The 17,771-nt window shown below is 37.1% G+C and overlaps 3 protein-coding genes across 3 annotated transcripts; 2 read left to right on the forward strand and 1 right to left on the reverse strand.

The window, feature by feature from the left end:
- The first annotated feature begins 253 nt into the window (after positions 1–253).
- LOC137716506 (lysine-specific demethylase JMJ30) lies at positions 254–3,176 on the forward strand. The gene is made up of 6 exons (XM_068455962.2): positions 254–830; positions 1,022–1,231; positions 1,368–1,502; positions 1,616–1,759; positions 2,486–2,578; positions 2,776–3,176. The coding sequence occupies exons 1-6, from the start codon at positions 369–371 to the stop codon at positions 2,953–2,955; spliced, it is 1,224 nt and encodes a 407-aa protein (XP_068312063.2). The 5' UTR covers positions 254–368; the 3' UTR covers positions 2,956–3,176.
- Positions 3,177–4,291: 1,115 nt separating this feature from the next.
- LOC137715370 (carbamoyl phosphate synthase small chain, chloroplastic) lies at positions 4,292–7,832 on the forward strand. Its single transcript, XM_068454674.2, has 10 exons — positions 4,292–4,540; positions 4,933–5,065; positions 5,305–5,393; positions 5,478–5,538; positions 5,659–5,726; positions 5,854–5,982; positions 6,080–6,189; positions 6,549–6,896; positions 7,007–7,172; positions 7,461–7,832. Exons 1-10 carry the CDS (start codon positions 4,411–4,413, stop codon positions 7,508–7,510), a joined length of 1,284 nt encoding a protein of 427 aa, XP_068310775.2. The 5' UTR covers positions 4,292–4,410; the 3' UTR covers positions 7,511–7,832.
- A 389-nt stretch (positions 7,833–8,221) lies between these two features.
- Positions 8,222–10,863, reverse strand: LOC137716505 (IRK-interacting protein). Its single transcript, XM_068455961.2, has 2 exons — positions 10,324–10,863; positions 8,222–9,822 (listed from the first exon to the last, which is right to left on the reverse strand). Exons 1-2 carry the CDS (start codon positions 10,561–10,563, stop codon positions 8,275–8,277), a joined length of 1,788 nt encoding a protein of 595 aa, XP_068312062.2. The 5' UTR covers positions 10,564–10,863; the 3' UTR covers positions 8,222–8,274.
- Positions 10,864–17,771: the final 6,908 nt, after the last annotated feature.

Consider the following 17,771-nt stretch of genomic DNA (forward strand, 5'->3'; position numbering starts at 1 on the left):
TTTCATATTATTTTAGGTGATATTTGATGTGAATAGTCACATCATTTGAATTAATCAAAATTTTAAATTTAATTTATTATTTAATAAACTAATAATTAAAAAAAATTAGTTAATTAAATGATGATTGTGGTAGTCTTTTTCTTTCTTTTCCTTTGGTTTTTCAAAATTTTCAAATGATGTAGATGTCCAGTTATCACATAAAATGATATAAAAATGTGGTATAAAAATATGGTATGAATATATTTAGCAAAATGGAAACGAAAAGTGCGCCAGCACGTCACATATACACTTTCAAGTTTTAATCAACAAAATATCTTTTCGTTCTCAGCTAGAAATATCTCTCCTCTCTCACTCCTCCTCCAACCGCCATGTCTGCCGCCAACTCCGACCACCACCTCGACACCCCAATCCTCGATTCCGAGTGGACTCACCTTATCCAATCCATCTCCAAGCAAGGCGGCTACGCCTACGTCAGAATGGCGTCTCGAGCCGCCGCTGGCGACCTCCGCGCGGCGGAGGCTGCTCGCGAGATGGCTTGGGAGCAGCTCCACTCGGGTCCCTGGCACTCCGTTCTCCCCGTTTGGCGCGACGCCTACTCCATGGCCTGCCTCCACGTGTCCAAGCTTCATGTCTCCGCCGGTGAGTTCAGCGACGCTCTCCGGGCACTCGACATGGGCCTCATCATGGGCGGCCCGCTTTTGAAACCCGACTTGCACTCCCTCGTCACTGTCGTCTCCGCCAAAGCCAGGGCCGCTAGGGTTTCTCAGCAGCAGCAGAAATGTCCCAATGCGGACCGCCGATTGGTCCGTGACGACGTCGTCTCTAAGGAGGTGAGGTTCGTCATTTCACATCAAAATTCTTAGCCTTTTATTGCTTATAGCTCAAAGGCAACATCTTGCTTCTAAATTCATAGAATTTATGTTAATTTCCAAATTTAAAGGGTAGCTTTGAAATTGGTTTCTGATTACTGGGTTTTGCAAATTACCATTTATTTTTACTGTGTTTACTTTTTGATTGGCAGTTGCTTGGAGTTTTGCCCAGAAAGTCCCTTTCTTGTAAAATGGTTGTCAAGAGATCAGGCCTGTCTTTGGAGGGGTTTTTGAGTGAATACTTGTTACCAGGTCGCCCGGTTATAATAACCGATGGTATGGATCATTGGCCGGCCAGGAGTAAGTGGAATGACTTGGATTATCTAACAAAGGTTGCCGGTGATCGCACCGTGCCAGTTGAGGTGATTTTCTTCATAATGTAGTAGTACTGGACCACTGGTTTGTTGAAAATTGATGCTTGATTGAATTACTTTCTTCGTTAATTCGTTGATTTTTGTTATATAACTGAAAATTGGTAAAGTTTTGAATGCACTGTAGGTCGGGAAAAATTATTTGTACCCGGAGTGGAAGCAAGAGCTTATTACATTTTCCCAGTTTCTTGAGAGGATTCAGGCGAGTGGATCTACTTCTGCTGCCCCAACATATCTTGCTCAGCATCCCTTGTTTGATCAGGTGTGTTCATTTACACCGTTACCATGTTTTTAATGGCGATACGCCTACTTGTTGGGCTGGACCGCCCCAATTTTCCACCTTCGTATTTCTTATATCCCATTATTGATATGCAGATAACTGAGCTACGTGAGGACATATGTATTCCTGACTATTGTTTTGCCAGTGGTGGCGAACTAAGGTCTCTAAATGCTTGGTTTGGTCCAGCTGGGACAGTAACTCCATTACACCACGATCCACACCATAATGTTTTTGCTCAGGTATATTAGATTTGAGTAATGCTACACTTACGACATTTGTCCCACCTTTCTAATAGAGGTGGGGCCCACCAACACATGTGGATCCCATATCTTTTTGAGAGGTGGTACATATGTGGTAAGAGTTGCATTTTCTTATTAGATTTAGTTTCCTGAATTGAGTATTTACGTCATGATGTTGCCTTCTGGAGTGTTATACTTTACTTACTCAGTATAATAATCATTCAGTAAGCTGGATTTACCATCAAATTGTTTCAGTTATGAGTTCCAAAGTTAGTTCATAGTTTTTCTAGGGGAACAAATCATTTGTAATGGGATAGTCGTGTGATGGTGGAGATACGAGTGTCACGGAAGGAAAGCAAACGATTGTAACCTAAATGCATTGTCACAGACCTACATTGCCATCTTTAAAAAGTAAAACCATGTGCATATTTAAACAAGCTGGTAATTTCATAGAACATGCCTGGGTGCGCTGGCTCCAAAATATGTCTTCAACATGTTGCTGCCAAACCGTGTCTTCAGTACACATTGCAGAACTTTTTCAATGTGCTGAATCATCATGAATGGCAAGAATGCTTTGATGCTTCATTCCAGGCACATAATGCTGTACTTGATTGCGTGCCCGAGCACATGTATCCGTTGTCTGTTGGTATATGGCTGTTGTTTTCTTGTTAATAGAATAGAATGATCCAAACAATTGTATGAGTCAAATCCATCGCTCTTTTTCAGGTAGTTGGCAAAAAGTATATTAGGCTCTACCTTGCATCATTGTCCGAGGAACTCTACCCATACACTGAGACCATGCTATGCAACTCGAGCCAGGTAATTACATTCTCGACCTTATTATTTTGTTGTGTTTACTGATGCTACGTTATTTTTCTGTTCTAAACAATGAGTGCCTTGCCATGCATGCCCATTCCTATATCTCTGATAAGGTCAATGTAGATTATATATATGGGATTGGATTCTCTGTTCTAAAGCTCAAATATATTACTGATTGAAAATACATTGGTTTGAAGGTTGATCTAGACAACATAGATGAGAACGAGTTCCCAAAGATGCGTGACCTGGAATTTCTTGACTGCATTTTAGAGGAAGGTGATATGCTTTATATCCCACCAAAGTGGTGGCACTATGTGCGATCTCTAACGCCAAGTCTCTCTGTTAGCTTCTGGTGGAGTGAGCATGAAAGTTCATAGCTTTTTCGGTGGAGTGAGTATGAAGTTCGTAGCTTTTGGTGGACGAAGTATGAAAGCTCAGCTGTATCTTGCTTATGTTTTTTATCATTGGTATAAACAGGGCACTTTGCAACAGGATTACATTCTCATTGATAACCAATTCTGCTGAGTTTTACAGCATATCATAAGACTCACAGAGGTCTCAATTAGAAGCAACTGTTGCAACATTTTTGAGGATAACATTTCAACATCTCTCTCTCTCTCTCTCTCTCTCTCTCTCTCTCTCTCTCTCTCTCTATATATATATATATATATATATATATCATTGGAAGCTATTTTGCTCTCGTTTTATTAATCGAGTCAGATTCGTTCAATTAGGTTTACGGTGTTATGTGTTAATGGATATTTTCTGAGCATGTTACATGCAGTTGATTTGTACTTGCATTAAGTATAATGATCATTTGCTAAATTATTCTCGTCTATTTGGTAAAATTTCATTTGGTTTTGAGTCCACCATTTTCTTCTACTGTGTATGACATTGCCGCAGCTGTAAGAAAGAAAGTCTTCCAAAGCGCCTCACAAGCTTTCCTTCTCATTTTCTTCCCTTTCTCCATCTCATTCATCACCCACCCAACCCGTATCCGCCACTATCTTCCTTCAGAACCTCGCAAATCTTCCCCCTCGCCACCTCCGCGCAAAACTCCGACCTGCTCGACCGGCGTTGAAAAACTGTTCCGTAGCCATAGGCCACCCGGAGTAAGGGACTCATTTTAAAGTGCCAATAATTATTTTTAAAATTTAAATGCCAATTCTAAATTGGCCTTTGGCATCATGTGGTCAACGTTAATTTATTAGGTCTTTTATCTCACATTTTACATTAGTTTTGATGAGGAAAGTTTCGAACTCATGACGCAAAAAAAAAAATTTAACACCCTCTTCACTGGGATATTGGAATTTGAATCTTATGCATGTTAATTTATTAGTTGCTTTCCTAAGCTTTACCTCTTATTGCTTTTTTTTTTACAAAAATACTACTCTTATCACATTTTTCGTACTATATTTCTTTCATTTTTCTGATAGAGATGAGACACACATTTAGGCCCAATGAAATATGGTACAAATGAGATATAAAAAAGGGGTAATGTTAGGAAAATTAAATTTATGGACTAATTTGCAAACTAAATGATGTGTTACCAATAAGAGTAAGCACGTTTATCAACGTTTAAGTAATAAACCAATCATCAACTCATATATCTTTTAGTTTTTAAAATTTTATTTACAAATTTAATCTCTCTAGTATTACTTATAAAAATATTATAAAAATATAATAAGAATGGCGTTTTATTTTTTTTAATGTCTGACCACTAAAAAAATTATAATGTATCGTACGTATATCCCCTTTCTATTTTCTACTCTCTCTCTAACACAGACGCATAGCGAAGCCAAATAATCCACAGCCGCAACAGAGGGAGGAGTATGGCCGCAGCAGCTATGGAATTAGCTCTTCTAAATCCGTGGACTTTATTCCATCCCAAGTCTCCAAACCCATCAAAGCTCAGAGCTTTCACCATCCGATGCTCCTCCGCCACCTCAACCACCGTCCCAGGTTCTGCTCTGCCGTCACCTCTTGTTTCAATTGCTTTTCTTTCACTCTTCCAACTTTCCCAATACATTAATGCGCATGAATATTTAAAATATTTGTTTTATATTAGAAAAAAAGATTGTGTCCTTACAGTAATTAGATGATAAACAAGTTAATTGCGTGCCATGGAACTTCAGTTTTATGTCCAGGAATGTGAAAAAAAAATTAATAAAAGTGAAAAACAAATGATGGGTTTATTCAGTTTTATTGAAATTCTTGTTCTTATGCTCAGAATTCACTCTCGGAGGTTTATAATCTTGATTGTTGATAATTTCTTTATAATACAGATTAAATTGGTAGTTTTATTATAAAAAATATATGGTTCTGTGTGTTTTGTATTGTTTGTTGGGGTTTAGATTTGGCAGAAAGACCTTGGAAGACCTCAGATGCTAGGCTTGTGCTTGAAGATGGTTCAATCTGGAGAGCGAAGTCGTTTGGCGCTTCAGGGACCCAAGTTGGTGAAGTTGTATTCAATACATCCTTGACTGGGTGAGATGACTTATGATTTTGTATCTCCCAGCAATTTATCTTAACATTTGAACTTTGGTGTCAGGTTATTTCCGTTTGTGGGACTTAGCTGCATATGTTAACATTGTAACGTAAATTTGGTACTTGTATAAGTGGAACTAGTAACCTCCTCCGTGGTTGGGTATCAATGTCGAGGAATTCATAATTTCAGCCTGTAATATATGGGGTCTGATATACGGGCATTTTACATGTTTACGCAGGTACCAAGAAATTATTACAGATCCTAGTTATGCTGGTCAATTTGTCCTGATGACAAACCCACATATTGGAAATACTGGTGTAAATTTTGGTAGGTTAAGTTTTCTTTCTCAAGTTTTGAAATTTATACCGTCTTAGATATGCTGAATTCTGATATTGGTGTCATCTTTATCAGATGATGAAGAATCAAGGAAATGCTTCCTTGCCGGTCTGGTGATCAGAAGTTTAAGCATCAGGTGACCAATTGGTCCTTCTTCAAATACTGCTATAGGAACATTAATATCAGCCATTTCCGTGATTGGGCTGTGATGCTCAGTTTTGACAATAAACTAAACTGTGTGATTGTTAATTTGCAGTACTTCAAATTGGAGATGTGCAGAAACAATTGGTGATTATTTAGCAGAAAGGAACATCATGGGAATTTGTAAGTTAGACCTGGGCATTGATCTTTAAGGAACTAATAATTTGCAGAATCATGTTAATTGGTGTGCTATGCTGTTTGTGTATGACTTCTGACGTTTTGCTTTTGGTGCTGATTGATTATGAAACAGATGATGTTGACACACGTGCTATCACCCGAAGATTAAGGCAAGATGGAAGCCTTATTGGTGTTTTAAGCACAGAAAAGACAAAATCAGATGAAGAACTATTGGAAATGTCTCGTTCGTGGGAAATTGTTGGTAAGTATTTGTTAGTTAAATAAGTCAAAGGATGTAACAGAAAAAGAAATCAAGTTTAAGGATTAAAATTCCAAGGTTTCTTGTTTTAATTTTGCAGGGGTCGATCTAATAAGTGGTGTATCATGTAAGGCCCCTCATGATTGGGTTGATAAAACAGATTCAGAGTGGGCGTTTAAGTCCAGTAAAAGAGATGGAGATGCATTTCATGTAAGTCAGTATTGAGTTAAATTTGAATTACTAAACAGAATGTTTGGTATCATTTTCGTTCCTTTGTTTTTAAATTAACGAGAGGGGAAAAGGAGAGGAGAACAGAGATGAAGGAAAAAATATATAGGATGGTTTTGGAAGTAAATTGTTTTTTAGTTCTAATCTAATTGTATCCTATTATGCATACTCTTTTTGTCACATGTCACATCTCTTGTTTCTCTCCTTCCCCATCCCTTCCTTTATCTCTTTAACTATAAAGCGAAGGGCAAACACATTTGCTAGAGGACCAGTATTGCTCTGATGTTGGTACTTTGGTCTTAGTTGACCTTTTATCTTATTCCTGTCTGTCTGAATTGTAGGTGGTTGCATATGATTTTGGAATCAAGCATAATATTCTCAGGCGCTTGGCTTCGTATGGTTGTAAAATTACTGTTGTGCCTTCAACATGGCCAGCATCAGAGACTCTTAAATTGAAACCAGATGGGGTCCTTTTCAGCAATGGCCCCGGAGACCCATCTGCTGTTCCTTATGCTGTTGAAACAGTCAAGGAGATTCTTGGGAAGGTTCCAGTTTTTGGAATTTGCATGGGCCATCAGTTGCTTGGCCTGGCATTAGGCGGTAAAACTTTCAAAATGAAGTTTGGCCACCATGGAGGAAATCATCCAGTTCGTAATCTTCGTACTGGACATGTTGAGATAAGTGCTCAGGTATGTCAATCTTAGAAATTTATTATGTTCGAAAATTTTGAACTGTCTAAAGTAAACATGTCGAAGTAATGGACATATATGAACCTTTCCATCCTCTAATTTTGTTGCAGAACCACAACTTTGCAGTTGAGGCTGGATCACTTCCAGAGGGTGTAGAAGTAACTCATGTCAATCTCAATGATGGAAGTTGTGCTGGCCTTGCCTATCCTGCACGAAACATCATGTCTATTCAGTACCACCCTGAAGCATCTCCAGGACCTCATGATTCGGACTACGGTAATGTGAACTATGTTTCTACATACTAATAAGTAAACATTAAATTTACTAGTCTTATCTGCCGAAGATGCTTGCACCAATTAGAGATATGCACTTTTAACAAGAAATCTAGGAATTTCATCACCTACTGAAAGGTGAAGCTAAAGCTCATAGCTACGAGAGCTTTTCTTTTTCCTGTTGCTTCTTTCTAGCTACTTTTTATCGCACTTATGGTACCATTTCTTTACAATTTTACATACCGTGTAATGTTAAATTACAAAAATGTTAAGGGATTGTTTTGTACTGCAGTTTTCAGTGAATTCATAGAGCTGATGAAGAAAGTAAAAGTAAATGCATGAAGGTATCTGCACTGAGCTTCAGTTGATGGACGCCGTGCCCTGAGGCGGCGAGGGTTCAAATGGTCATACATAAATCCGGCCTCTTCTCGTATATTTGGGATTAGCGTTTGCAGTTGCAGAAAAATAGTTATGAGTTCTTCCTCTCTTTTTCTAGTCATAATGTTGTTAGCGACCGAAGTTTTGAGACGAATACTTGCCACCCCTGAAGTTTTGCTCTATTTGATTATTTTGTCCTTTGTTTTGTATGCTGTAATTGGTTCGGTAGGACGGTATTTCTGCGTGCTTGCAATACAATTTCAGTCATATTTTTTGTGCTCAAGAATCCATAGATTGTTGAGATTGTCTCACTTATAAGCAGGTTCTGGTTGAGGAGGAAAAACTTGGGTCATACCGCCTGATCAACTGACTAGTCCAACAGCCTAATGAACTGATGGCACATTGCTGGTACTTTGCCCCGTAGACTTTCACTGATAACCCTATGAACACAATATCAACATTTATATAGTGGCCTAATTGGATTGTTAGTCCTGGTGGTGAGGAAGATAGACCCTCTGGTAAAAAAAATCAGGAGAAACCAACTGGCCTAATTGGATTGTTAGTCCTGGTGGTGAGGAAGATAGACCCCTTGTATAGTTGAAGCATCGATGGTAGTTGAATAGTTAATCCATACAAAATAATTATAAATAAATAAAAACCTAAAGAAGGCAATAATTGATTGATAAAAAACTAAAATATATATATATATATATATTGAAAAGAAGGGATCAATTTACTGAACCTGCAGACATATATCTGCAAAGAACCTTACACCTTAAAACCCTATCCTGCACATAAAACCCTGGCACTACCATAATCTTAACCCGGCTCGGACCATGCGATCTCTGCCTGTCCGTGAACATGTCTTCCATGTAATGTGGATCAAAGCTCCTATTCTCCTCCACCCTCAAAATCCCGAGAGGCGGATTGAACGAAAATGCAAGCAAATGAAGCAACCAAATGCACTTGGTAGCAACAAAGAATTCTTGAAGAACCTGCTCCGGCCACGGCCTTGTCCAATTTAGTGTTGTAATGATGTAACTCATCTTCTGATCGCAAAACTTACTGAATTCTTCGCAGTAATACTTCGTTCCCTTTCTTAATACTTCGTTCCAGCTCAAGTTTCTGAGGGCAACGAACGAAGAAAACTGCGCTTGGCGTGCTTGGTGAGGGTCTAAAATCTTCGGCGAGCCATTTTTCTGAAACATACAGTTCTCGAAGTCTTGGTAGAGTGACTGGTTGATGATGGCTTCCAAATGGTACAACACTTCCTTGGAGTGCTTAGAACTCAATGACAATTTGAACGGCTCGAGAAGCATGTTCAAATTATCCACCAGGGTGTTATCTGTTACTTCGATCTGCGCTACAAGGATCTTGCAGAACTGTTTTACAGACAGTCTTGCTTCCGATACTATCTGTAAGAAACCTTCCACCATTACTTCCTCGCTGACCGGCATTAGGTTTTCTGCATTCCCATCGTTGGATTTGCCACTCTTTGGGAAGTTCCCAAGCTTTTCAGGGATTTGGGAATTCTTGGTATGTGTTGCTTGTCTCAAAGCTCTCTTCAGCTCTTCACAGTAAGTTTCCAAGTAGTCCATCTTCTGTTTCAGCTCCCCGAGCGAAGATCTCATCCCCAAAACCTCCATTAACGCGGCGTCTCTCTGCTCATTCGCTTCTGTGAGCTGTTTCCTCAACGTCTCAATTGACATTATCCCCAAGTCCCTATAAACCTGAGAAACTTCCTCTGGTTCTGTTCGGTTTGGAGAGCTTTCGTTCTTGTGCTTCTTCCTTAACTTGGGAAACAACCACGAAATGACTCCCCGACTCTTTGGTTGTGACGGAACAGAAGAATGTGAATCTGTCAACGGCACAACACTGTTAGAATTCCTGCAGTTCCTCGTCCCAACCTCCGATTCACTTGTTATGATCGCAGGCTTGCATCGATTACAAGATGAAACCGAGTTGAAATCCCCCAAACTATTTCGCCTTCTCGACCTGAAGTATTCCTTGGCAGGCGACGTCTGAAGCACAGTGATGTTGTTTGCACATGAAGAGCTTGTCACAGATTTGTGATCCTCAGCTGGACAAGCATGGGACTCTAAGTTGGCAAAATCGGAAGGAAACCCTTTTCTTGAAGATGAGTTTTCTTTGTAATTTGATGCAACTGTTTCATCCACATTTCCTTCTAGCCCGCCATACTCGTCCCAATTCTCGGATAACCTTCGATTTATTGTCGGAATTTGTTGAAATCCGGGCAGTGGTTCATCTTCATAACTCTGTAAAATGTCTCCAAATTTAGTGAACTCTTCCAGCACTTATTAACCGCAAAATACAATCTTATTATTATTTTTTAAATACGAAGATCTAAACTACTCTAATATACGAGGGGAGCGTTCCAACTTTTTAAGGCCGTTACCAACTGGCCTAACTCAAGTATGCATAAAATACAACATTTCAGTATTGGACTTGGGTTGTAAAGGGTTTGTGACTTTCACGCTCTAATTTTCCCCTTCTGTCGTTTCTTTTATATCTTCGGGATTATATCGAAAGAACAAAAGTTTCTCACAATAACAAAGAAAACAAAGCAAATTCCATGCTAAAAAGAATGAAAACGAAGTAAGGGCACGCTCGCAACACCCAAAAAAAACCACCCTCTTTATAAACTAAAAATATTTATTAAAAGCAAAGAACAAATTGTATGACAGTAGTAGAGAAACAAGAGCAAATTCCGGAAACTAGAGAACGAAAAATGAAGAATGTCCAAAATTTCGACTCACCGGAGTGAAAACGGGGTAGTCCTGAGCAGAGAACTGGGAGGCAGGGCGGGAGGCAGGGGAAGAAGAACGGAACCTGAGATTTGCAGGGCTGCTTCCTTGAACCAGAGCAGCATGGAGAGCTCTCAGCTCCACTGCTTTGGCAACGGCGGCTTGGATTTCCTGCCTCCTGACATCGTTTTTGACATTGGAATTATTCTCTTGGGTTTGAGAATTGTTAGTATTTGAAGTAAAAGAAGCCATGAAAAACAAAAGAGAAAAACAGAGGAGGGCAGAGGAGGAGTGGGCTGAGAATGAGATTGTTCAGGGAGAGATAAGAACAGAGAGAATGAAGGAGTGGGAATCCAATGGTTGGGTGTGGTATGCAGAGATGATCATATCCACAGTGGAATCTTGGAAAACCAGAAAATTTGAGAGAGAGAGAGAGAGAAGGGGAGAGAGAGAGAGAGAGAGTAGGGGCTACCGTAAGCCAATGAGCTTCTTTGTCTTGGTTCTTATGGATTTTGATAGAATGAGAGCATGTGAAGCAGAGAGAGAGAGTGTGAGAGAGAGAGAGGGGTAACTCTTCCTCGATGTAGGAGGTATGGTTTTGGTATAAACTAAATTGACCAAAATGCCCTTGGGGCCATGGTTTCCTAAAATAACCATGCAACCAACATAAGGTGGTGGTACAACTGTGAACATGATTGCTTGGTTCCATGAGAAGAAGTTCTCCACTCTATGTTCCACTACCCTAACAATTGTTTGAACTTTGAAGAAGTGTTGAATGATGATGTCCACTTTAATTGTGAAATACTTTATGTAATGATAGCAATCGATGATCTAAGTGAGTTGGTCCTTTTAATTTCATGTGCATATTGATTACACATGCTATTTTTTCTTTCAAAATGGTCAAAGAAAGAATGAAAATAAATGTGATTTGCTGACGTACAAATAAAATACAAAACAAACTCATGACGATAGTTTAGTTTCAGCTTGTCAAAATTGAAAGTCAGAAACAATAACGCATGGGTAAATTGCTCATGAAACTATAGTTTTGTATAAAATTTACATATGAGAATATATATAAGATAAAATTTTGACATGGTGATACCTTCTAATCCCCAATAAGTTTAGAAATCATTTGGCATTATATTGTCCTTGACTATATTTACATTTGAGGTAATGCGAATTCTATTCTAGAGATTTTAATTTTAATGATAGAGTATTTATCTATGTCTTACCGTCATAATAAGAATCAATGGTAAAGTACTTATCTTTGTAGTTACAGTTAAAGTAAAAATTAACGCTAAAGTACTTATCTTTGCACTTACGATCATAGTTTGATTTGCACACTCATTTAGTATGAGAAGAGGGTACTTTGGTCCATGAAAAAAAATTTCCGAGCTGTCCAATCCAAGGGCCGAAAGGGAGTGGGGGTTTGAGGACAGAAATATCCAAAAACCTTCCAAACACTCATTGTCTTGCCTTTCTGGAATTAGCGAATCTTGTAAAGTCCAGTGCAACAGAGGGGACCAAATTAATGAGAAGAGATCCTCTACGGATATCTTCCATTAAGATTACCGAATTAAGTAATATGAGTCTTTGAAATTTTATCTAACGGTAAAAATTTATTATAGTTTTTAAAGGGTCAAAACAGATGAACCGTTGGATGAAATTTTAAAGATTCGAATCACTTGATCCGATGACCTTGATGGAAGAGATCCGAAGAAAATCTCTTCTCCAAATTAATGGGTCATCAACTTGTACTAGTAGATTTACCAAGCTGCCCATGCTTAAATTTTATGTTGGCCTCATGGGCATGTAAGAAGGATGGGTAGTTTGAAAAACGCAGGACTTAGTTTATTGGAAGGTTTAATGTATTAGGGCTCATTTGTAAGTATATTTAAAATAACTAAAAATGTTTTTGATAAAAATGTTTCTGAAACTAAGTTTTAGTAAAAATCAAAGTGGATCTTAGAAGAGCACTTAAAGTGATTCCGGTCAGAAACACATGGCTAATGCTTCTTTCAAAAAGTCATTAAAGTGTTTTTGAAACCCAAAATCAATTACACTAAAAGCACTTTTAGTAATTTTAAAAATATACTTCTAAAGGAGCCCTTATTATTTTGATTATTTTGGTAAAGGAATTCCATGTAGGATTAAGGAAATATTTAACGTTTGTGTTCGTTGTTTTCAATATTTGTGTTTAGAAGAAGTGACTATTTAAATGAGATTAACTTTCTGATCACCAACCCCCCACCCAAATGCTAGAGTTTGTCAACCTCCACATGCAAAAAGGTGTTTATTTATTTTCTTTGTATATCAACTGCATTCTACGGATTATACTTAAATTAATCACAAAGTAGTCTTTAAAAAAATTGAAATAGATTTGAAATCTCTCGTATTTTGTCCCCAACAAAATAGATTGGAAATTATTAGTTTCTTGTTTAGAATGAGTTAAAGTTGGCTTAGCTTATGTCAAATTTCGCTATGTCTTAAGGTTTACTTATGCCTTATAACCAGTATTTTTTCAGTACGACTGTGGACAACACTACGTAGGGTTGACACACGGCTGTTTTCTTATTGGTTTTGGCTATTTATTATTGTGTACCATTTCACGTTGATACCCTTTAATAGAAAACACTAAATCCTAACTCATTCCCATTCGATGGCTCTTAAATTGTTGCAGAAGCAAATGATCCATTATATATTTAATCATCCTTCTTTAAGGAGATAACTCATACAATGTTAGGGGTTTCCCATTGCTTGCTACTAACTACACTGTCTGCCAGTCATGTTCGTTCAACATGAAGTTTTTTTTTATTTTTTATATTTTTTTGGGTGCAATCCATTTATTGAAGACGTTCAAATCTTTTTTTTTTTTTTTTCTTCTGAGGATTATTCCTGCAAAAACCCGGCTTTTCTAGTTATTTGATGATCTACATTTTCATCTAACATAATGTTTTGTTACACATTTTATATAACCAAACGGTTTCGAATGATGATGATTTTTGATAGAAATGAATATTGAAGCATGACTTCAAATATAGATGGTTTAAATTGCTAAAATGCATTTTACAGTAACCTTAAAAGGAATGCACGAACTTTTTCTTAAAAATGGGGACATCCTTTTTCTTTTTCGAAAATAAGGACGACATAGATAATACAAATGGCAGTGCTTCTTACACATGGCATCCCTTAGTCTTATTTCAATATTGTAATTACTGTTTAATTTTATGAAAATTTCAATACGGCCTAGTGCGATAATTAATTTATGTTAGATTCTGATCGCAGATTGTGAATGTACGGTGGCTATTAGTTTTCATTTTCTCTTGAGAGAAACAAAGAGAGTTTGCCTTTGGTCTCTTTCACTCTGTACCAAAAGGAATATATTAGATACAAGCAAAGATGCAACCGAGTTACTCCACAAGAATACAGCAAATAATATACAGTAGGCAGATAACCCTAAACCCTAGCTTGATGCATGGTACTTTATCTTCCACTAAAAATGCCCGCCACAGATACCAAAACAACGTCTTCTCCCCTACCACTTTGTGCAATCTGCACATATATGTATATATATGTACACACACACACACACACACACACACACACACACACACATATATATATACACACACACACGCATATTTATATGGTACCAATATACTCTGCCATTTTAAGTATTTATATTTCTTTTTACGAAGCTGAGTTTCTTAAAGCAAGAAGCAGAAAGAGGGGAGGTGCTAATATTCTTGCTGGACTTGCTCGTATGATGCTTGGATTTTGTCATGTTTTGATTGTTTGATCCTAGTAAAAGCGGATTCGTTAGGGTTTTTGTTTTCTTTTTCATCACCCACTGCTCATTACCAATACTAGGGTTATTATAGTATTCATGTCGTTGTTGTTACCCGTGTCTTTGTTTTTCTGTGGGGATCCACGTTTGTCACTTGTAGTTCTAAAATAATTAGGGTTACGTGCTTATTTTGTTTCTTTTTATCTTCTGAATTAGTATATAATACATATCCTTAGTTTCTTCTTTGTTTGTATAGATGTCACGCCTTAGGGTAGATTTTGGTCTGAGAATGTGGGACCATATTGCCTTGTCAATATCGTTCATTGCTTTCTTCCAAGTTGAGGCACTACTACTCCTCCTACCATTTAGCTTCCACATTGAAATAACCTTACCTTAGGCCTATTAATTAATTAGAATTGTAGATGTTGCAAATAATTAGTAATTTTATTATGAATTTCCCCTATTTTATTGAGCGGTCCAGATTATTGAAGAAAAATTGGAGTTTTACAACTTAGAGCATCTTCAACCGTTTTTATAAATGTGAGTCTTTAAATACATATTTGTTGACCCACACGTATGTCAGTTTGAAAATTAAAATTTGTTGATTCACAATTTTGCTGCAACAGACTCCACAAGTCTTAGTATTTTTTTTATTACTTCCCATCATATATATGAACTTTTTTTAATATTTAATTTTTGGAAAAAAAATTCACAAAAACACATTACACAATAAATAAATAAAAAATATTTGAAGAGTGGTATAGAGAGTTTCTAAATCTAGAGAGTATATGACATTTTCTAAATTTGAAGACTCATTAAACAAATTTATTGGAGCATAAACATCTTTATTGAACTTCAAATTTAGTTTTGTAAGCTCTCCTGAAGATGCTCTTATCCTACGTACATATTTATGGCCACAAGGAAGACTCGCTAGTGTTGGATTAGTTAAGCTAGCTCATCAATGTCATTAGTCATACCAATCTTAATCGATCTTGACCCACGAAATCAACACTCCTGTCTACACTCTTCCGCACAACTTCTTCAGATTCAGAGTTATACCAACTTTCAGCTCTTTTCTACAAAGTTGGTTAATTTGGTAGATTAGGGCAATTTTTTTTGCTTGTAAAATGAAATGTCCAATTTTGTTGCCCTTTTCTCTTTTATTTTAAGTCTCCTTTACCAAATTTGTTGGACGACATGGATGATAGTATTTCCTTTCAAATGCAAGACCTAGAGTTGTGTTTCTGTAATTCAATCTTTTACACCATTCAATAATGAAAAGATCGCTCCATTTCATATGCACCCAAGTTCAAATCTCCTTCTCGTAATTTATATAAATTTAGTGTAGAATATCGCTCGTTAAAAATAAAATAAAACTTCTATGAAATGAACAAGAAAATGAGCAATAGAGCCTTTGAGGACAATGGTGTTTGTATTTGCCAAGGAAAATTTTCCGATGGTCAAGTAAGAGAAGTTGCTTCCAAAACGAAAATGACGGTTGTAGAGGCTGTGCCATTTGAGCATTTATGTTGCGTATCTCGACCTTGTTATAAGAATATGAAGAGCCCTCGAGATTAGTAGAAGTAGTGAGGATCTGTAAGGGAGAAATAAGTTTAAAAATTTGATTCCCTTCCATTCTAACTAATAAAAAAAAGTTGCAAGTGGACCACATTGATGAAGATGAGTGTTATTCTTGCACCACGACATGGGTTCAAATTTCGTCAGCTCCCTCGTCTAACATCTAATCTAACAAATTTATCGTTTGACAAAAAAAAGAAGATAATTTAGTTCCAAGGGAAGAATCTTTCGAGGTTAGAATTCTTGAGCAAGGGATAAGTACTCAAATTAAACAGACTAAATATCTCCTACAGGATAAGTAATCAATTGGGTGACTAATTAGTCGTACCAATCTTAAATCTTGACCCATGAATTAGACACTATTGTCTTCAATCTTCTGAGCTATGTATACCAACTTTGAGTCCTTTTCTATAAAGTTGGTTTTGGTAGCTTTATGGGGCAACTTTTTGCTTCTAAAATGAAATGTCGATGTCCTACTGCACTGTATAAGCAGTAGACACTCTTTATGTTAGAATCTTTTTAACCCAACAATTACTTTGGAGGTGCAGATGACGCTTTACTGCAGTTTGTGAAAAGTAATTATGCATATACAATCTGGTGTGAGTTTAATCTAGTTCCACCGATTCCCCTCTTACTAACGGCGAACAATTTAATCTACTAACACTATCGTTTGTAAAAAAAAAACAACTACGTTGGAGTAATACTTTTTTATATTAATATGAAAGAACCTAAAGTTGTGTTTTCAATTCAAAGAAGGAATCACCACACCAATGCAATACAAAAGGCTAACTTGAAAAGTGTTGGAAGCTCAAATGATTTACATGTAGTTGCCAGTAATATTTTTTTCTCACACGTTATGGGTATCGAATACAAACTAGAGTTAAGTACGGATAACTATCCGATCTTAAATTAAAGGTGATTTCAAATTAGTCGTCTCAACTTTTTAAAATATTTTAAGTAACTACTCAATGGTTTAAAAATTAGACATTGTTAGGCCAACATCTTTAAGTGATGACTTTAACAACATAAAGTGGTTATTTTTCTAGCATTAAATGATGATGTGGACAAATTAAAATTGGTCTCTACTAATCGTCGCCTTTGGAGCTCTAATTCCCTAAATCAACTCCTTTTAGACAAGTTAAGCCGTAAATTTGCGTAGCTAAACTATATCGATTTGGAGATTTAAAGCTCCATAGATGACTCAAGAGTAAAAATTCACTTTAATAATTGTTCACACCATTGAACGCTAGTGAACCTAACATATGTTCAAAATGTTAGGTTATTATTAAGAATGTTGTTAAGATTAATTTGAAATCACCCCAAAAAGTTAGGTAGATGATGTAACCATGAACAAGTAGTTACTATAAAAAAAAAAATTCTATTACACACGCAAACTAACTTACTCGAGTACTCCTAACCCTACAAGGTTCGAGATTAAATCCAAATTGTGTCTCAGTTAAGAACAACGATAGTATATTAACTTATCAACGATTCACACGACGAGCAATGTTGATGGATAATTTTGTTTGACATCTTCGTACATTTAATCATATCTCATCAATACAGATACAATAATGATCTTACAAAAATATGGTCATTGATAATGTGAAGATCTATTACTCCAAGTATTTTCCTTTCCCTGCAAATGATGAATTGCCCTAATAATTAATGCATCTCCTGAAACTGCATCTCGAGTTCAAATCATTCTCCCTATTTCGAGTTCAAGCCATTTCCCTTCTTTGGGCCCAACATTTAATCTCACATGTACCATGAAATCTTATCTCATCGAGCCCCTTTCACATTTGCATAATTTTCCGGTCCAGCCCATATTCAGAACACCCAAAACTTGACCCGCCATCCGACCCCATAAAATGAAATAGTTGACCCGCCAACTTTTTGGATACAAAACGATATTGAAAACTTGACCCGCCAACTTAAAAAGTCGACAAACAATGAAAATCCAGTTGCCGCTGAAATAAACCAATCCCATTGGACAACGAGCAGAGCACACGGATCCCTATCCGCTCTACTCCACCAGATAAATCTTCACCGTTGATAACAAGAACCAATCAACGCTTCATATTCGCTCATTCAA

The sequence above is a fragment of the Pyrus communis genome, chromosome 3 (genome assembly GCF_041283825.1).
Source record: "Pyrus communis isolate YQ-2024b chromosome 3, ASM4128382v1, whole genome shotgun sequence".
In the NCBI taxonomy this organism is placed as follows: Eukaryota; Viridiplantae; Streptophyta; class Magnoliopsida; order Rosales; family Rosaceae; genus Pyrus; species Pyrus communis.